This window comes from Grampus griseus (genome assembly GCF_964374135.1).
Source record: "Grampus griseus genome assembly, chromosome: 1".
Lineage (NCBI taxonomy): Eukaryota > Metazoa > Chordata > Mammalia > Artiodactyla > Delphinidae > Grampus > Grampus griseus.
The window spans coordinates 80,103,818-80,125,877 of NC_139017.1; the positions used below are offsets into that span (position 1 = coordinate 80,103,818).

General features: G+C 36.6%; 1 protein-coding gene across 2 annotated transcripts in view; it reads right to left on the reverse strand.

Moving 5' to 3' along the window:
- The window catches only part of MAN1A2 (mannosidase alpha class 1A member 2), a 162,477-nt gene that overhangs the window by 99,908 nt on the left and 40,509 nt on the right, over nt 1–22,060 (reverse strand). For both annotated transcript variants that reach the window (XM_082663946.1, XM_082663947.1), the window contains exons 2-3: nt 12,235–12,490; nt 3,442–3,538 (exon numbers count right to left, since the gene is read on the reverse strand). In XM_082663946.1, coding sequence (XP_082520072.1) covers nt 3,442–3,538; nt 12,235–12,490 — 353 coding nt within the window. The remainder of the gene's footprint in view (nt 1–3,441; nt 3,539–12,234; nt 12,491–22,060) is intronic.

Genomic DNA, 22,060 nt, shown 5'->3' on the forward strand with positions numbered 1-22,060 from the left:
CAGTAAATTTAAGAAAATTCAAATCATATCAAGCATCTTTTCTGAACACAATGCTATGAGATTAGAAATCAATTACAGGGAAAAAAACATAAAAAACACAAACACCTGGAGGTTAAACAATACGTTACTAAATAACCAACAGATCACTGAAAAAATCAAAGAGGAAATCAAAAAATACCTAGAGACAAATGACAATGAAAACACGATGATCCAAAACCTATGGGATGCAGCAAAACCTGTTCTAAGAGGGAAGTTTATAGCAATACAAGCCTACCTCAAGAAAGAAGAAAAATCTCAAATAAACAATCTAAGCTTATACCTAAAGGAACGAGAGAAAGAAGAACAAACAAAACCCAAAGTTAGCAGAAGGAAAGAAACCATAAAGATCAGAGCAGAAATAAATGAAATAGAAACAAAGAAAACAAGAGCAAAGATCAATAAAACTAAAAGCTGGTTCTTTGAGAAGACAAACAAAATTGATAAACCATTAGCCAGACTCATCAAGAAAAAGAGGGAGAGGACTCAAATCAATAAAATTAGAAATGAAAAAGGAGAAGTTACAACAGACACCGCAGAAATACAAAGCATCCTAAGAGACTACTACAAGCAACTGTATGCCAATAAAATGAACAACCTGGAAGAAAAGGACAAATTCTTAGAAAGGTATAACCTTCCAAGACTGAACCAGGAAGAAACAGAAAATATGAACAGACCAATAACAAGTAATGAAATTCAAACTGTGATTAAAAATCTTCCAACAAACAAAAGTCCAGGACCACATGGCTTCACAGGTGAATTCTATCAAACATTTATAGACGAGGGAACACCCATCCTCCTCAAACTTTTCCAAAAAATAGCAGAGGGAGGAACACTCCCAAACTCATTCTATGAGGCCACCATCACCCTGATACCAAAACCAGACAAAGATGCTAAAAAAAAAAAAAAAGAAAATTACAGACCAATATCACTGATGAACATAGATGCAAAAATCCTCGACAAAACACTAGTAAACAGAATCCAACAACACATTAAAAGGATCATACACCATGATCAAGTGGGGTTTATCCCAGGAATGCAAGGATTCTTCAATGTATGCAAATCAATCAATGTGATACACCATATTAACAAACTGAAGCAGAAAAACTATATGATCATCTCAATAGATGCAGAAAAAGCTTCTGACAAAATTCAACACCCATTTATGATAAAAACTCTCCAGAAACTGAGCATAGAGGGAACCTATCTCAACATAATAAAGGCCATGTATGACAAAACCACAGCAAATATCATTCTCAATGGTGAAAAACTGAAAGCATTTCCTCTAAGATCAGGAACAGGACAAAGATGTCCTCTCTCACCACTATTATTCAACATAGTTTTCAAAGTCCTAGCCACAGCAATCAGAGAAGAAAAAGAAATAAAAGGAATACAATTGGAAAAGAAGAAGTAAAACTGTCACTGTTTGCAGATGACATGACAAATTGGAAAAGCAGCAAAACTGTCACTGTTTGCAGAGAATCCTAAGGATGCCACCAGAAAACTACTAGAGCTAATCAATGAATTTGGTAAAGTTGCAGGATACAAAATTAATGCACAGAAATCTCTTGCATTCCTATACACTAATGATGAAAAATCTGAAAGAGAAATTAAGGAAACACTCCCATTTACAATTACAACAAAAGGAATAAAATACCTAGGAGTAAACCTACCTAGGGAGACAAAAGACCTGTATGCAGAAGACTATAAGACACTGATGAAAGAAATTAAAGATGAAACAAACAGATGCAGAGATATACCATATTCTTGGATTGGAAGAATCAACATTGTGAAAATGACTACACTACCCAAAGCAATCTACAGATTCAATTCAATCCCTATCAAATTACCAATAGCATTTTTTTATAGAACTAGAACAAAAAAATCTTAAAATTTGTATGGAGACACAAAAGACCCCGAATAGCCAAAGCAGTCTTGAGGGAAGAAAATAGAGTTGGAGGAAACAGGCTTCCAGACTTCAGACTATACTACAAAGCTACAGTAATCAAGACAATATGGTACTGGCACAAAAACAGAAATATAGATCAATGGAACAGGATAGAAAGCTCAGAGATAAACCCACGCACCTATGGTCAACTAATCTATGACAAAGGAGGCAAGGATATACAATGGAGAAAAGACAGCCTTTTCAATACGTGGTGCTGGGAGAACGGGACAGCTACATGCAAAAGAATGACATTAGAACACGCCCTAACACCATACACAAAAATAAACTCAAAATGGATTAGAGACCTAAATGTAAGACCAGACACTATAAAACTCTTAGAGGAAAACATAGGAAGAACACTCTTTGACATAAATCACAGCAAGATCTTTTTTGATCCACCTCCTAGAATAATGGAAATAAAAACAAAAATAAATAAATGGGACCTAATGAAACTTAAAAGCTTTTGCACCACAAAGGAAACTACAAACAAGATGAAAAGACAACCCTCAGAATGGGAGAAAATATTTGCAAACGAATCAATGGACAAAGGATTAATCTCCAAAATACACAAACAGCTCATGCAGCTCACTATTGAAAAGACAAACAACCCAATTCAAAAATAGGCAGAAGACCTAAATAGACATTTCTCCAAAGAAGGCATACAGATGGCCAAGAAGCACATGAAAAGCTGCTCAACATCACTAATTATTAGAGAAATGCAAATCAAACCTACAATGAGGTATCACCTCACACCAGTTAGAATGGGCATCATCAGAAAATCTACAAACAACAAATGCTGGAGAGGGTGTGGAGAAAAGGGAGCCCTCTTGCACTGTTGGTGGGAATATAAATTGATACAGCCACTATGGAGAACAGTATGGAGGTTCCTTAAAAAACTAAAAACAGAATTACCATATGACCCAGCAATCCCACTACTGGGCATATACCCAGAGAAAACCATAATTCAAAAAGACATGTGCACCCCAATGTTCATTGCAGCACTATTTACAACAGCTAGTACATGGAAGCAACCTAAATGCCCACTGACAGACGAATGGATAAAGAAGATGTGGCATATATATAGAATGGAATATTACTCAGGCATAAAAAGGAATGAAATTGGGTCATTTGTAGAGACGTGGATAGATCTAGAAACTGTCATACAGAGTGAAGTAAGTCAGAAAGAGAAAAACAAATACCGTATACTAATGCATGTATATGGAACCTAGAAAAATGGTACAGATGAACCGGTTTGCAGGGCAGCAATGGAGACACAGATGTAGAGAACAAACATATGGACACCAAGTGGGGAAAGTGGCGGGGGCGGGGTGGTGGTGTGATGAATTGGGAGATTGGGATTGACATATATACACTGATGTGTATAAAATGGGTAACTAATGAGAACCTGCTGTATAAAAAAATAAATAAAATTAAATTTAAAAAAAAAGTAAACTTACCAAATATATTAGTGGAGTGTCCTTTCCTTGCAATTGGTCTCAATTCATTATGTCCCCATCCATATATCCTGTAATTATCCCATGCATGTTTCATCATCTGAGAAAGGAAAAATTATAACCCATCAATTTATATTTTTCACAGACTGTTATCTTTATATTTCACATAATTTAGAGATTCTATTACTATATCCTTACACATTCTCCTGTATCTCCTACTTTAGTATATTATTCTATTAACACCTGTATCAGTGGGAAAACACACATAATCATGTTTACCTTAAGTCTATACAACAGAACAAAAAATGAGTTGTAATAGAAAAACTGTTTTTATTGGGGAGAAAGGTGTCTATTTGGCATTCTTTCCTTTTAGGAACTGCCAATCCTTTTGGAAACAGCTCTCCTTCCCTCACTGTGATGATGACAAAGCTGTCAAAAAGCAGCTCTGATTCCACAACCAATTAACACAGCCTAGCTAGAGTATCCATAACCTTTAGACCAAAGATCAGCAAACTCTTCCTATAAAGTAAATATTTTAGGCTTTGCAGTCCATAAGCATGTATAGCAACTACTAAACTTGGCTATTGCAGCATAAAAGCAGCCCTAGACAGTACATAAACAAATGGGCATGACTGAGTTCTAATTAAACTGTATTTTAAAAAAATAAAAGCAGCCCTAGACAATACATAAACAAATGAGCATGACTGGGTTCCAATTAAACTGTATTTTTAAAAAATAGGCAGCAATCAGAATTTGGCCAGCAGGTTGTAGTTTGCCAACCCCTGACCTACACAAAGTGATTGAGTACATGTGACTCAAGTAAAGGCAGTCAAGTCCTTTCATACATATTGTTATAGACACCAGCAGACAGAGGGACTCTCATTTTGCAATCTCAAGATCTATGTAATATATAATCCTGGAGCTGATGGGGTCTCTCTCCCAACATGTAGAAACTAAATAAAAATAGAAAACAGAAAGAGACATGCATATTATTGACAATAACATCTACACACTTGGATTCAGCCAAACTTGAAGCTCTAGTTCAGAGCCCCTAAGCTAAAAAATATTTTTATATCAATTAGTTTGAACTGAGTTTCTTACAAGCCAGGGAGTACTAAGCTACACAACAGCAGAGTATTTAATTATATATTAGTTGAATTATGTAATAGTAGCCTGTGGTATATCAAACATAATATTCATTAAAACATTTATCAACTTGTTTTTTGCAGCCAGCATTCCTCAGACACCAAAACTAGGCAAAGACATTACAAGGGAATTAAAAAACAACATATCTCAAAAGCACAGATGCAAAATTCCTTAACAATTCCTTAACAAAAAGTGACAATATATAAAGAGGATACTACACAATGACCAAGTGCAGTTTAACCCAGGAATATAAGTCTAATTTAACATTCAAAAACACATCACTATAATTCACCATGTTAACGGAATAAAAAGAAAAAAATCATACAATCATCTTTTTAGATGTAGAGAAAACATTTGACAAAATTCAACACCAATTCATGAAAAAAACTTTCAGTAAACCACAACTACAAGGCAACATCCTCAACTTAATTAAGGGCATCTTCAAAAAAAAACTACAGCTAACATCATACTTAATGGTAAAAGACCCTACTCCTAAAGTTGAGAACAAATCAAGTACATCTATTCTCATCACTTCTTTTCAACAATGTACTGAAAGTCCTAGCCATGGCAATAATAAGAAGAAGTAATAGGCATAAAAATCAAAAAGGAGAAAGGAAAAGTACCTCTATTCACAGATGACATGACTATGTACAAAGGAAATTCTAAGCAATCTTAAAATAAAAAGCCACTAAAACTAGAAGATGACTTCAGTAAATAAGATACAAGTTCAGCAAACTAAAATAAATTATATTTCTATATGCTAGTAATGAACAGAAATGGAAATTCAAAAACAATTCCATTTATACTAGCATCAAAAAACATGAAATAGAACATATGCAAGAATTATACACTAAGAACTACAAAACACTGCTGAGGTAAATTAAAGAAAACCTAAATAAGTGGACAGATATGCTCAGGGAATGAAAAAGTCAATACTGTTAAGATGACAATTCTTCCCAAATCATCTACAGATTCAATGAAATTCCAATCAAAATCCCAGCAACCTTTTATTTTCACAGAAAAGCTAATTCAATAAAGTCAAAGGACTTAGAATGGCCAAAACTATTTTTAAAAGAACAAAGTTGGAGGACTTAACTGATTTCAAAACTTAACTATAAAAGTCAATCAACACAGTGTCGTACTCTCATTAAGGACAGGAATATAGATTAATGAAACAGATATGAGTCCAGAAAGAGACTCAACATCTGTTGATTTTATCAATTGATTTTGAACAAAAGTGCCAAGGTAATTCAATCAAGAAAGGATAATCTTTTCAACAAATAATTCTGGAACACTAAAAAGCCCTATGGGGAGAAAATGAAGCACAACCTTTACTTCACACAATAAACAACAAAAAAATAACTCACAACAGATCACAGACTGAAATGTCAAACTAAAACAAACATATGCCCACAAAAAGACTTGTACACAAATGTACATAGCAACTTTATTCATAATAGCCAAAAACTGGACCAAAGGTTGAACAAATGTTCAACAGGTGAATGAATAAAACAAATCATCGTATAGCCATACAATGGAATACTACGAAGAAAAAAAAATTACCTTTATTGTAATATACATAGATGAATCTCGAAAACATGCTGAGCCAAAGCCCAGAAACAAAATATCACATACCTTATGACGCCATTTCACTGAAACTCTAGAAAAGACAAATCTAATCTATAATGATTAAAAGCGGACCAGCGGGCTTCCCTGGTGGCGCAGTGGCTGAGAGTCCGCCTGCCGGTGCGGGGGACATGAGTTCGTGCCCCGGTCCGGGAGAGTCCCACATGCTGCGGAGCGGCTGGGCCCGTGAGCCGCGGCCGCTGGGCCTGCGCGTCTGGAGCCTGTGCTCTGCAGCGGGAGAGGCCACAGCAGTGAGAGGCCCGCGTACCGCAAAAAAAAAAAAAAAAAAAAAAAAAAAAAAAAAAAAAAGCGGACCAGCAGTTGCCTGGGGCCAAGGAATGGGGTAGACTGAAGAGGGGCACAAATAAACCATTCTGAGATTATGGACCTATTCACAGCTTGATCGCCACTGTTGTTACTCAAGTATATACATCTGCCAAAACTCACCAAGCTATACTCTTAAAATAAATACATTTTATTGTACATAAATTATGTCTCGGTAAAGTTGAATTTTTAAAAAATCTAATAGCCTGTCCTATCTTCCCCACTTTCCTTTCCTTCCACTTTCCTGAGCCAATTACTTAAACTCTTTGACCTGCTTTTCTATTTACCACTGTATTTCTAAGTACATTTTTTAGTGCTATTTCTTGATTTTAAAAAAAGTTTTAGCTATTTACTATATTCCCCTATAGTTAAGATAATTTAGCTTTCGTATACACTATCAGCTCACCTCCACATAAACTTCCCCACATATATTCCCTGACTCACATCCTTCCAATGTAGTTAACAACATGTTTTTCTTACAATTACTACATTATTTTGTTCAACTTTTGTTTTCCCTGATGTTAACTACTGGTCTGAAGTTTGGTGGGTATTTTTGTTGATGTAGTTTTAAATGTAACAATTATTAATTTACTTCCAAATTATACTTGAGTTTCAAAATTTGTCTCAATATAATTAAACACATCAGATAAACCATCAGTTCCATTTTATTCTCTGATAAATCCTTCCTGAGGCTCTCTATCCTCCTAACTCTAACCTGGACTTCCATTCTCTCAACCTGAAGCACAGCCATCATCTGATCCCCTTTTTCACAGTCCTGAGACTGACCTTCCTTTCTCTCTCTAGTGACAGATCCTGTTTCCAAAATCGTTTATCTTCCTATTTTTATGCTGAAGCATATTTTGCAGTAGCAATCTGAGAAAACATCTAAAAATATCTTTACCCTCAGATTTGATTCATAATTTGGCTGAATATATAACTCTTCCTAAGCCTTAGCTCCATTCTCTTCCACTTTCTAATATTATTGTTGAGGAATCTAATGTGCCATTATGTACAATCCAAATCTTTTGGGTGAAACTATTTTTTTCTCTGTAAACTTTTAGGATCTGTTTTATATGCCTCTTTTTCTAAAATTTCAGTAGGAGCCTTTGAATTGTTTCTTTGACTTCTTCCCCTCTATTTTCCCTGTTCTTTTTCCAAAACTCCTAATTAATCACTTGTTAGATGTTCCAGATTGATCTTATCATTTTTCTTGTTTTCTTAATCTTTTGTCCTTCCAAGAGATTTGCTCAATTTTATCTTCCAACTCTTCTACTGAATTTTTTAATGTATCAATATCTTTAATTTCCAAGAACTCTTCCTTATTCTGTAAATGTTCCTTTTTATAACTTATTCTCATTTCATGAATTTAATTTTTTTGGCATCCTAAAGATATTCTTTTTTGATATATGTATTCTGCTCCCTGTATGGTTTCTGTATCCTCTAAATTCCTTTCTTCCATTTGTCTCATGTGAGAAACTTTCCTTACATGTCTGGTGATCCGTGGTTTGCTCTTCACATATCAGTGAAGCACTTACAAGACAATCAAAGGCTGTCAGTGAAGAGGCAAGACTTATTGACTGAGCCTCATCTTAGGGAGCTCAGATGAAACCCAGGGGTGTTTCACTGAGAAATAGACTAGGTCTTTCCTCTTGGGCCAGTCAAGTCTCTCCAGACAGAAGTCCTTCATTTTCCTGCTAATTGAAAATACACCTGGCTGCCAGAATTCAAAGAGTTGAGCAGGATAAAGCTGTCTCAATATTCAGAATCCATTTTTCACTTAATTCCCTCCATCCCCACTACTCGCTTCACTTTTTTTTTTTTAAAACATCTTTATTGGAGTATAATTGCTTTACAATGGTGTGTTAGTTTCTGCTTTATAACAAAGTGAATCAGTTATACATATACATATGTCCCCATATCTCTTCCCTCTTGCGTCTCCCTCCCACCCTCCCTATCCCACCCCTCTAGGTGGTCATAAAGCACCGAGCTGATCTCCCTGTGCTATGCGGCTGCTTCCCACTAGCTACCTATTTTACATTTGGTAGTGTATATATGTCCATGCCACTCTCTCACTTTGTCCCAGCTTACCCTTCCCCTTCCCTGTAACCTCAAGTCCATTCTCTAGTAGGTCTGTGTCTTTACTCCCATCTTGCCTCTAGGCTCTTCATGACCACTTTTGTTGTTGTTGTTGTTAGATTCTATATATATGTGTTAGCACACGATATTTGTTTTTCTCTTTCTGACTTACTTCACTTTGTATGTCAGATTCTAGGTCCATCCACCTCACTACAAATAACTCAATTTCGTTTTTCTTTTTATGGCCGCTTCACTTTTTAGAATGACCTCTGCCCTTTCCCCTCAGCCATACTTGGTATTCCCAAAATCTAGATCTTCCCTAATTCATCCATCCAAAAGTAAACTTTTGGTCTTCTTTTGGGGAAGGGAGGACAGCAACTAGGATGCTTAGGCTAGAGAACTAGGGATCTAAGGGTTAAGAGCTCCTTTAAAAACTTTCAAATAATCCTTTTCCAGCTCTGTTTTATACCCCTGCCTTCAGAGGTAAATGGTGTTTCTAATTCTTGATACTTTCAGATATTCTGCAGGTATTCACATCACCTTGCCTCTTGTTAGCTTCTTCCCCTGCAGGCTTAGATCCCAACTTTCTCTGCTTACTAAGTCAGTTACCATAATGTTTAACAGGAGCCTACACAGGGATTCTTAATATGTTTTATGTTAATTTACAAGAACCCTGGATAATATTGTATGCTCTAGAGAATTCACTTAGCAGGTCTGGGTTGTCCAAACCCTGCACATCCTCAAATAAAGGTCTGGCCTGTACCAGGCTCCTGGAAAATAACCTCTAAACCTTTATTATCCTGCCTGTTAAGAGTATCTTTGTTTACCTGAAGTCTTGGGCCATGTCAGATAGTTTATGCTAAAACGTGATTTACAGTGGGGACCTTGAACCACACGGTATCAGCATGACCTCTGGAGGGGCTGAAGAACTAAGATTAGCCAACCCTACATAATGAACTCTTGATAAACTATCTGGACACCAAGGCTGGGGTGAACTTCCCTGGCTGGCAATACATTGTGCACATTGCCACAAATCATTTCTGGAAGAATTAAGCGCTGTCCGTATCCTTCCACTGGGAGAGGACAACTAGGAGTTTGTACCTGGTCTCTACTGGACTTCGTCCTATGTGCCTTTTCTATTGATTTTAATCTGTACATTTTCAGCTGAATACACCAAAACCATGAATGCAACAGTTTTGCTAAGTTCTGTGAGTACTCCCAGTGAATCACTGAGCCTGTGGGTGGTCTTGGGTCCTCTCAACACACAGTTACCTATCTGAATTATTATGTACATCAGACAGTATTTCAATAAATTCTAATGACATCTAAAAAAAAGGGTCAGGCATCTGAAAAGAAATGTATCAAAGTCCTCAACACTGTCCAAAGAAAGTGCCTCAAGCAGCCTGAGTATAAAACACAGAATCCAAAGGTGAGGTAAAATCAGAGGGCATATTTTATACCAATTCATAAGGCCACGCTTAAAATACCTGCAAATCTTCCATATCCATTACTAGAATATATCCAAATAGATATCTATTTGAACTAAACTTATTGTCTTATTTTATGATGAACAATAGATTTGAAATATTGTTGATGCTATTACACTCTAACGAAGTCTTTTTCTTCATAAGCAGTACAACTACAAACTCCACCCAGAATTAGGAGTTCTAATTAACAAAGTTCTACTAAAATATTCACCAGATTTCCTCTCCCTCTGGTACTCTCTTTATCTCCAAATAACTCCTAGAATAACAAATTGACAGACTTCTGAGACCAAAAGAAATTTCAAAAAAGTTGAAATCAATCCTTCCCTACTCTTCAATCCATTGAGACTCTTTGGAAGGATGTGTTCTTAATCTGCAGTATAGTTAAGTGGTATCACAACGGGTTCCTTGAAAGATGGCAGACATAATGCTAACTCTTCAGAAACATGTTTATGAGAAGATTTACATAATATCTAGCAGAGTTCCGAGTAACTAAACACTTAAGAAATTTCTTATTAAATGATAAATTGTTATGGATATACTCTACATTATTTATAAAATACTGAACATCAAAAGATCTCTGAACACAGGGTGAGTAATGTAACTATCCAAACAACATTATATCAAAAATTTTAAGTATTCTATAATTATAATCGATATTAAGAGAGTTTTAGCTCTTACTGCCAACTTGCAAACTGAACTACAATTTTGACCTCAAAACAAACAAGATCAAAGTATGACACCATAGATGGTACAAATACAGATAGATATTGGGTTGGGTGGCCGAAAGATTCATTCAGTTTTTTCTGTAAGATGGCTCTAGTAGCGCTTAGTTGTCTTTAACTTCATTCCAAACAATTTTATTAGATAGTATTGTGACAGACCTCATATCAGTGTGCATTAAAAAAACAAACCAAAACTGGTGAATTTTCGTGCAGCCATTTTAATATTGAAGATGGAAGAAATAAAGCAACATTTGGGGCATATCATGCTTTGTTATTTCAGGAAAAGTAAAAACGCAACTGAAACGCAAAAAAAGATTTGTGCAGTGTATGGAGAAGGTGCTGTGACTGATCAAACATGTCCAAAGTGGTTTGTGAAGTTTCATGGAGATTTCTCGCTGAATGATGCTCCATGGTCAGGTAGACCATTTGAAGTTAATGGCAATCAAATCGAGACACTGAGAACAATCAATGTTATACCACACAGGAGACAGCCGACATACTCAAAATACCCAAATCAGGCACTGAAAATCATTTGCACCAGCTTGGTCATGTTCATCACTTTGATGTCTGGGTTCCACATAAGTTAAGCAAAAATAAAACTTCTTGACCATATTTCCGCATAGTAATTCTCTACTTAAACATAATGAAAATGTTCTGTTTTGAAAACTAATTGTGATGGGCGATGAAAAGTGGATACTGTACAGTAACGTGGAATGGAAGAGATCACGGGACAAGCAAAATGAACCACCACCAACCACACCAAAGGCCGGGCTTCATCCAAAGAATGTGATGTTGTGTATATGGTGGGGTTCAAAGAGAGTCCTCTATTATGAGCTCCCTCCAGAAAACCAAACGATTAATTCCAACAAGTACTGCTCCCAATTTGACCAACTGAAAGCAGCACTCGACGAAAAGCATCCAGAATTAGTCAACAGAAAATGCATAGTCTTCAATCAGGATAACCCAAGACCACATGCTTCTTTGATGACCAGGCAAAAACTGTTACAGCTTGGCTGGGAAGTTCTGATTGATCCGCCGTATTCACCAGACATTGCACCTTCCGATTTCCATGTATTTAACTCTTTACACAATTCTCTTAATGGAAAAAATTTCAATTCCCCGTAAGACTGTAAAAGGCACCTAGAACAGTTCTTTGCTCAAAAAGATAAAAAGCTTTGGGAAGATGGAATTATGAAGTTGCCTGAAAAATGGCAGAAGGTAGTGGAATAAAATGGTGAATACATTGTCCAATAAAGCTCTTGGTGAAAATGAAAAATGTGTCTTTTTTTTTTTTACTTAAAAACCAAAGGAACCTTTGGCCAGCCCGATAGATAGATAGATAGATAGATAGATAGACAGACAGACAGACATATCCATATCCATAACACCCCGTATCACAAATCTCAGCTTATTACCTCTTTAATTTTTTCCCTTTTCTCTCTTAGGTCATTATCTTCTGGGTCTCCACCATGTGTTCCTATAAGGTTTGGTATAGGAACTGCTGGCAGTGGCTTTTTCTCTTTTGTCTTCATTTCTTGGACTACCTTATTCTTCTCTGTCTGTATTTCTGCTCGGATTTCCTCTCTTGACTTTTTTAATTTTTCTTTTGCTTCTTCCAGGGCCTTCTCATGATCAGCTCGAATTTTATTTCTCAAACGTTCTTCTTCTTCCCTATAAGAAGAGGAGAAAAATAAACATAAAACTTAAAGTTTCCTCCACCAAACCCTGATAGTTGTTTTCTGCTCCTGCCATTAATAAGAATGATCCATGGGCTTCCCTGGTGGAGCAGTGGTTGGGGGTCTGCCTGCCGATGCAGGGGACACGGGTTCGTGCCCCTGTCCGGGAGGATCCCACATGCCGCGGAGCGGCTGGGCCCGTGAGCCATGGCCGCTAGGCCTGCGCGTCCGGAGCCCGTGCTCCGCAACGGGAGAGGCCGCAGCAGTGAGAGGTCCGTGTACCACCAAAAAAAAAAAAAAGAATGATCCGTGAGAGAGACTTGGATCTACCTGCCTGAAGAAGAGGATAAATATATCTTAGTATGAGAAAGAAAATGAGCTCTAGATGCTGAAGAGCAACCACCTCACACAGTGGAGAAAAAGGGAACCTAGAAAGTTACAATTGAAGGACCAAGTAAAAACAGAAAATAGCAATCAATAACTTATTAGTAGACACATGAGGAAAAAAAAGAGAGAGAGAGAGAGAAAAGAGAGACCAGTGAAAAACTAGATGGGGGAGACAAAATAAAAAATAGAAGTAAGTATCAAGAGGGGACCAAATAATAAACAACAAGGTCCTACAGTATAGCACAGGGAACTATATTCAATATCCTATAATAAACCGTAATGGAAAACAATATGAAGAATATATATAAGTGAATCACTTTGCTGTAAACCGGAAACTAACACAACATTGTAAATCAACTACACTTCAATTAAAAATAAAGCTTAAGTAAATAAATAAATAAGAGCATTTCATAAACTGATGTGAAGAGGGGACAAAATATAAACATAGGGTCAAAGAGAGAGAAGCAGGAAAGATAAGAGGATGGGAAATTTTTTATTTGTTAAATATACATCATACACTTCTAAACTTTTGGAAATTCCATCGATCTTACAACACAATGTTCCAACTGATGTGAGCATGACCACTTAAAATTCTCTTGAGCCCTTGTTAAAAATACAGATTCCAATTTAGCAGGTCTGTATGAGACCCATGAATTTGTATTATTAAGAGCTCCTTTGATGATTCTGGTGTGCATACAGGTTTGGAAACCACTACTGCAGTAGATACCTACTGAGTTTCTACCCAGCGCTGAATCTTTTCTCCACCTCCCCCCCAATCCACGTGAATGAATACAGGAGTGGTAGTTACTATTTTCCAAATCATCCAGTGATGACTACTCTAAGGGGGTCACCAAAGTTACCTCTCTAGAAAATGAATTCAAACTCTGGACTTAACAACATTGCTGGTGAGATTGTAAAACAGTACAGCTACTTTGGAAAAGTTTAGCAGTTTCTTTAAAAACTAAACGTAACTATCACAGAATCCTGCAATTGCCCTGGACATTTATCCCAGAGAAATTAAGGCTTATGTTCACACAAAAACCTATACACAAGCCAGTTACAAAAAGACAAATACTATATGATTCCAATTATATGAGATTCTTAGGGTAGTCAAAATTATGGAGACAGAAAGTAGAATGGTGGTTGCAAGAGGCTGGGGGAAAAGAAAAAGTAGGAAGTTATTGTTTAATGGGTGCAGAGTTTCAGTTTAGCAAGATGAAAAGAGTTCTGGAGATGGATAGTGGTGACGGTTGCACAACAATATAAATGTATTTAATACCATTGCACTGTACAAGTAAAAATAGTTAAGATGGTAAATTTTATGTTATGCATATTTTACAATTTCAAAAATTGGGGGGGGGAGCCTATACAAAAATGTTTATAGCAGCTTTACTCATAACAGGCAAAAACTGGAAGCAACCCTTATGTCTTTCAGCAAGTAAATGGTTAAGTAAACCACTGTTTATACTGTGGTATAGCCACACTATGGGAATACTACTCAGCAATAAAAAGAAACTATTTGTAAACACAACTTGAATGCATTTCAAAGGTATTATGTCAGTGAAAGGAGAGAGTCTCAAAAGTTACACTTTACTTGACATTCTCAAAAAGACAAAAATAGAAGGATGATGACTATATTAGTGGATGACACAAGTTATGGATAAAGGGAGAGGTTAACTATAAGAGAATAATACAGGACAGTTTTTCTGGATTATAGCATTGTTATATATCCTATTTCAGTGGTTACACAAATGTGAACATGTGCTGAAAATCACAGAACTGTATATCAAGAGAGAAAAAAATCAATTCACAGCCTAGTATTTAAAATAAAATGTTAAATGTTTAGAGAAAAAGAAAATTGGATACCTTGCTGTGAAAAGGGGCTGATGAGGAAAACAGAGAAAAGAGGAGGAATCACAGCAGAGCCAGAGAGTCAGGGACAAACAAGGTCATTCGGGTAGCAAGAAAAAGTCCATAGGGCCTGCAGACAGACTGGATATGAAAAAAGTATGGCACAGAGGAGCCAAGGTTGGCCCCAGTGTGCATCCAAGGGTAATCCTGGGCTGATCTGTTCAGGAGACTCAGGCAGATGAGGGCAGCAGCAGCAGACAGGTGCTGAATAGTCTTAGATGAGATAACCAAAGTAAATACAGGCAGGTACCACCCAATTGCCTTCCAATCCCCCTCCCCCTCCTTACCAACAGAAAACATTGTGCCTAGGCCTAGAGAATAGATCCAAGAAGAATCATTTTGTAGTTGGGAAAAAAAGTACTTAAGCAAAAAGTTAGGAGACAAGGATTCCAGTTCCAGCTCTGCTCCAAACTCACCCAGCAACCTGGCACAAATCACTCAAAAACCTCTAACATCAGTACTTTCTTCAATAAAAATAGGAAAACAAATAATACTCTCCTAATACACTTGGCTACACTTATCCAAGGTAAGTACAAGTATTTAACAAAACTGTAATTTTCTATACAAACATAAACCATTAATTATATCAAATCCTCCAATCTGTCTCAAAATATAAGTGAATGCAGTAATCCCCACAATTTACAAAAAATGCACTTTATTCTTCCTTAAGAACATCTTTCCACAATAATCATTTAGTAGCACCATGAGTTTTCTTTCTCGTTTTTTCCCCTATATATCTCAAATTTTTATTTTGATCTCTTTTCAAGGAGCTCCTCAAATTTTGCTTTAGTGCCCAAATTTCTAGACTTTAAATTACACCAGCTGGATCAAATGTTCTGGATGTTTATTTTCACCTGAATGATCTTTGTTTTACTTATGTGTTTTTAAGATTTTTTTTTAACTTTGATATCTTCAACAGATAATCATGTTGAACTTCCATTTGCAAATGTCTCTTGCTTTTCATCAGTGCCTTATATCTTTCTATGTAGTAAAGAATTTGGCCTTGCCCAAAGAGAAGTCTGGACTTGTCCTCAGCTTCTGGGAGGTAATCTGTCAAACTTCATAGAAGTGTCCTTGTTTATGGTGGGTGTTGGCCACACCAGATTTTAGGATGGGGTTGGCCACATCCAATAGTCCTAGGGTGGGGGCTGGCCATGCTAAAAAAATCCAACAATACCACTCAGGGTAAGGGTTTTGGGTCACAAAGTATGAGCCAACATGGAGACTGAGTTCAACTACATGGGAAATCAATTAATCATGCCTTGAAAACTCTGGACGCCAAAGCTCATGTGAGCTTAGGTGGGTGGCAACACATACTGTCACACACTGATGCTGGGAGAGTAATGTCCTGACTTTAAAAGAAGAGGACACCAAAAGCTCCACATTTGGAACCTTCCTGGAATTTATCCCATGTGCTTCTTTCCCTTGGCTGATTTTAAACTCCATCCTTTCTCTGTAATCTATAATCCTTTCATGAGTGTGATAACTTTCAGTGAGTTTTGTGAGTCCTAGCAAATTATCAAACCTGAGGGTGGCTTTGGGAGTCCCCTGAAATTTCAGGTGGTATCCGAAGTAAGGGTGGTCTTGTGGAGGACTGTGCCCTCAAACTTTGCAGTCTGGCTAACTCTGGGTACCATCCAAGGCTTCCAAAAAAAATTCAATCTTAAATCTACAGGTTCTCATGAGATTTGAAATTACTTTTTCAATTATATCCTATGCGTAACAGTTAAATCACTTTTTGATATCCCATAAGTAATATTAGGTTTGGGGTTTTTTTTTAGTTGTTGTTGTTGTCTCGTTTTGTTTTGTTTTTGTTTTTTCCTTCCACACACCCTTGATTCTTGAAAATCAGAGGCAAATGACAAAACTAATACTTGTTTTTGGGTTAGATATACCAGGCACTGACTTAGTCAACTACTTAGATTATCTTATTTAATCCTCATACCAATTTATGAGGCACCTTATATTTAACACTGTTCTCCATCTTATTAGGAAAACACTAAAGCACAAAGAGAAAAAGGAATTTGCTCAGGGTCACAGAGCTAGTAAGTAGAGAGCCTAGGTACAAACAGGTGCATTTTGACTTCTTAAACTATGCAAATACTGCCTTTCACACAAAAGATGAATTTTATTTAAGAGATTGTCTCAACTGTGTAGACACTGATACCATTCTCTCAATATCTTGCTCCCTTCCTCCTTAGTCTTAGAGCCATCAATTTTTAGCTAAGCATATGCTCCTGCAAAATAAAAATTCTATTTTTCAGCTTCCCTCATAGAAACTGCCCTATAAATCAGAAACAGACTTCTACTTTGCTTCCGCTTAAGCCACTATTATTTTGTGATTTTTATGGCTGGTGAATGACCTAGTCTTTACTGAGCCACTCTCCACCCTAGATGTCCTCTTTCCCTGAGACTCTCGTTAGTATCTAAGGGCTGATCTGCCAGAAATAAACTAACCAAGTAATAGATTTCCTTCTCCAATTAGAGTGTTTAAATAAATCATGTTTGGAAACATTCTGAAAGACAAATACAACCCTAGATTACAGAAGAACAGATAAAATTACATTGAAATCTTGTTTGGCAAAGATTTAGGTGAATATACATTTCCCTTTTATATTCACTACATCCTTCTTTACTAGAGTTTTACTCTTCACCTACAAACATGAAGTCTCATCCATCCTTAAAAAATTAAATAAAAACTTCCTTCAAAACTGCCTCCAGCTCTACCTTCATTGGTGTCCCCCCTCCTTCCTTTTACCACCATACTTTTTCAGAGTACTACATTTGCTGTTTCCATTTTCTCTAACCTCACATCTCTTCTACCCACCACAGTTAAAAACTGATAGCTAAGTTTTTCCTTCCTTTGAATTCCCTGTTTCTCACACCTGCCTTTCCAACAAGTCTCTAATTATTGGCTTTACCACCATCGATGAACCCCCAAAATGTTGTATTCCATCCTCATTTCTGTCCTTACTCTATATACCTTCCTATTCAACATCATCCAGCTGTATTTTCTCAACTATTATATCAAAATATTTATAGTCAGCCTTTTCCACGTTACTAAGTACTCCAGATCCAAATTTCTAATATCATGTAAGACACTTGCCAAACCCCTCTAATTTAACATGCGCAAAACAGAACTGAATGATTACCATGGAAAAAGGACAATCACAGGCTAAGTTCATTCATGAACACAGATTTTTTTTTAATATTAGCAAAATTATCAGTAACATTTAAAAAATAGAAAAAAAAATTCATCATAACTAATTGGACTTATCCCAGAAAGGAGAATAGTTTAACATCAGAAAATTCTATCCACGTAATCTACCTATTATTAAAGAAAAATTGTACAAAGTAAAAACAGAAAAGTGACAAAATTCAACACCCATTTTTTTTTTTTTTTTTTTTTGCGGTACACGGGCCTTGCACTGTTGTGGCCTCTCCCGTTGCAGAGCACAGGATCCAGACGTACAGGCTCAGCGGCCATGGCTCACGGGCCCAGCCGCTCCGCGGCATGTGGAATCTTCCCGGACCGGGGCACGAACCCATGTCCCCTGCATCGGCAGGCGGACTCTCAACCACTCCGCCACCAGGGAAGCCCTCAACACCCATTCTTAAAACTCTACAGCAAAGGAGAAAAAGAGAACTTCAATCTAATAAAAGATATCTTCCAATACCTACAGCAAATATCATTCTTCATAGTGAAACTTTAGAAGCATTTCTTTCAAAATGAGAGAAACAAATAAGGATTCTCACTATCACACTTCTGTTTGATTGTACTTCTAGCCAGCAAAGTAAAACAAGAGACAAAAGTAAGATTAAAATATAAGAAAAAAATTAAAGTTCCAAAAAATAATGCCTTCTATGACAGATAACATGCTTTTTATATAGAAAATCCAAAGAATCTACAAATTATTATAAATAAAAGTACAACAAGGAAGGGAAAGAAACTATCTAACAGACAGAAGGTACTCAGTAATTTTCTTCTCTTCCTACTCATTGGGTCTCATCTTTCTGGACTCCAAGCATTTAAACTTCCTTTGATAACATTCTTTCCTCATATTGATAGAAACATTTTTTACATCAGCTTTCATTCACATCCATTATTTCATTGCTAAGATTTCCAGGCCCTGTTCTTTGACCTAGATTTAAGAAACATGAGAGCCCTTAAAGACTTTGGCATATATTAACTACCCTCAACCATTATAAGGGAATTTTACTAAATTGACTCTTACTAATCTCCAAATTCTATGAAAACTCACCAAAGCCCCTATGAAGTGACTTTTTAAAAAGTGCTGAATAAATCAACAATGTAATTCTATCTTTTAAAAGATAAAAGACAATGCCCATACAATGGTCCTTGTTTTTAATAACAATGTTAGATACTAAATAACCTTTCAAACACCCTAAATTTTAATAACACCCTAAAGATATTTCAGAGGATCCAGGAAAGCACAACAAAAATAGTTGAAACAGTTATGTAAATAGCTACTTATGTACAAGTATAGGCCAAGAATGGTTTTAGGAAACAACTATAGGAGAGTGAGCAACCAGTACAGAAAATACTCAAATAACAGTATTCTACAGAGCTCAGCGGCACGTGCCTAAAGGAATTAAGCCCTTCCAAAGAGAAATGTCACTCCTTCAATGTCATGAGTAACTCTTTAAACTCAAAGTAACCAAGAGGTATCAACCATTATAAGGGAGTTGTTCACAAATACAGTCTAAGATGATTTGCAATAGCAAATTAATATATCCCATTTGCACAGAATAACACTGTCCTATAAATAACAAAGACCTTTCTGAATGTTACCCTTTTAAGCAAAATCATGTATTCTTCTGGTGTACTGATTTATAGTTAAGAACCAAACAACACAAATTCTATCACACCTGGGCTCACAAATTCTATAAGAGTGAATCCCATTCTTAAGAAAACATGTTAATAGAAAAGTCCAACTGTTTCTCAATACGAGTAATTGTCAGCTACCTGAAAGAGGATGAAAGCAATTCAAGGTGAAGCACAGAGAAATTCACTGACCCTCAGCTTCTACACCAAATTCAATTACTCTGGTCATGTAGCTCCCACAAAACACCAACTTCTTTAGTGTTCCCACTTTAATAAAGCAGTTGATGAACCATCAACACAAACTCACTGTCTCCATCTTAAATTTAGTTAGATACAGGTCATTTATGTGGCTATTAACAGATTTTATTTACATAAAGAGCTGTTACAGATTAATCTAACTTGGGTTTTAGGGGATTTTAGTTTGAATTAATGGTAATTTCAGGTTAGTTATCAGTCACTGAATTAACTTCAGCCTAACTCAATGATAATCAACAAATATTTACCAAATGTGAGTGGTATTGAGCTAGATGCAGGGAATATAAGAAAAATAAGACACATTATTTGCCCACAGGAGTTCACAATCTAATAAATATGTAAACAAAATAAGCACCAAACAGGAAGATCACAGCAGAGGAAGTAAATAACTACAGGTGAGGTACCAGGGGACCATAGGTTAGATAGAAGAGGTGTCTAACAGCATAGGCATATTCTAATAAGCACACAAGTACCACCTGAAAACAGATTTACATAGGAAATAGCATTAGAAAGGCATGATCTTCAAATAGAAATTAAAAGGAAAAAAAAGAAAAAAACGAGTTTGCTAGGAAGATCAAGAAAATAAGGGCATACTAAGTAGAGAAGGAATAGTGTACAAAGATATGGAAGAAGCGACACAATACACCAGTTAGAAGGTAGGTTGGTATGGCCACTAGGGTATAGTATGCAGGGTGGAGAAGGGTGCAGTAGCATAGAATAGACTGGGCATAATAAGGAAGACAGAGAAGACAAAAGCTCAATCATGAACAGAGCTTGTGTTGCAACCTGAGGACAAAAGCAAACCATTAAAGTACTTCAAATTGAAAATGGCATAACTGTACTTAAATCTTCAGAAAAACACCTCCTCAGGATTGACCTGGGAGAGGAGGTAGAAAGGGAGATACAAGGTTGGCAGTACGAAAGGGAGTTAGGTGATCATAGCAGCCACCCAGGCAAAAAATGACCAAAAACTAATAAAATCCATCTAGCGTAGATATGGAGAAGGACCAAATATCAGCGACCTTAGAAAGTCAAGAATAGTAAGTTTAGGTAAATGATTAAACATGAAAGGGAAAAGAAGTTAAGGATGATAGGTTTTCATTATAGTGACTAAACAGAAAGGAGTACCATTAACTAGACAGAGCCTAGAGGACAGGTGACTTGGAATAAAGGGAAAGAGTAAGAAAGAATTATTAAGTACGGTTTTTAGACACGCTAAGTTTAAAAGGTCAGCAAAGCACACAGGTTAAGACGTCCAGGTCTGAAGACTTGGATTTGGAAATCATCAACCTACTGGAGGCAGCTAATGCTCCAACCTAACTGTTCACTTATATGGGTGAATTTTATGGTATGTAAAGAAAACTTCAATAAAGATGTTTATTAAAAAGCGGGAGCAGGGGCTTCCCTGGTGGCACAGTGGTTGAGAGTCCGCCTGCCTTTGCAGGGGACACGGGTTCGTGCCCCGGTCCGGGAAGATCCCACATGCCGCGGAGCAGCTGGGCCCGTGAGCCATGGCCGCTGAGCCTGCGCGTCCGGAGCCTGTGCTCCGCAACGGGAGGGGCCGCAACAGTGAGAGGCCCTCGTACCACAAAAAAAAAAAAAAAAAAAAGAACGGTTAGAAGGGAAAGTCATAGTATTAACCAATCTATATTAGGAAAGAAAAAAAGATCTCACATGAAGGACCTCAAGTTCTAACCTAAGGAAACAGAAAAAGAGAAAATTAAACCTAAAATAAGCAGAATAAAGGAAATAATAAAGATAGAAGTGAAAAAATAGAAAACAGAAGATTGAGAAAAAGCAATAAAAAAGCTGGCTCTTTGAGATTAAAAAAATTGATTAATTCTGACAATACTAATAGGGGAGGGGGAGAAAAGCCACAAATCACAGTAACACAATGAAAGAAGCATACCACAATCCTACAAATATTAAAATGATAGTAAATGAGTATCACTAAAACGTTACACCAAAATTTCAACAATTTATACACCTTGTTAGAAATAAAAAAATACTCAAGTAAATTTAAGAAGACCTAGATTAACTAAATAGCCTATATCTATTAAAGAAACAGAATGTGTAGTCAAAAACTTTTCCACAAAGAAAATTCCAGTTCAGACGGTTTCACTGGTGAATTCTACCAAATATTTAGGGAAGAATTAGTATCAGTTT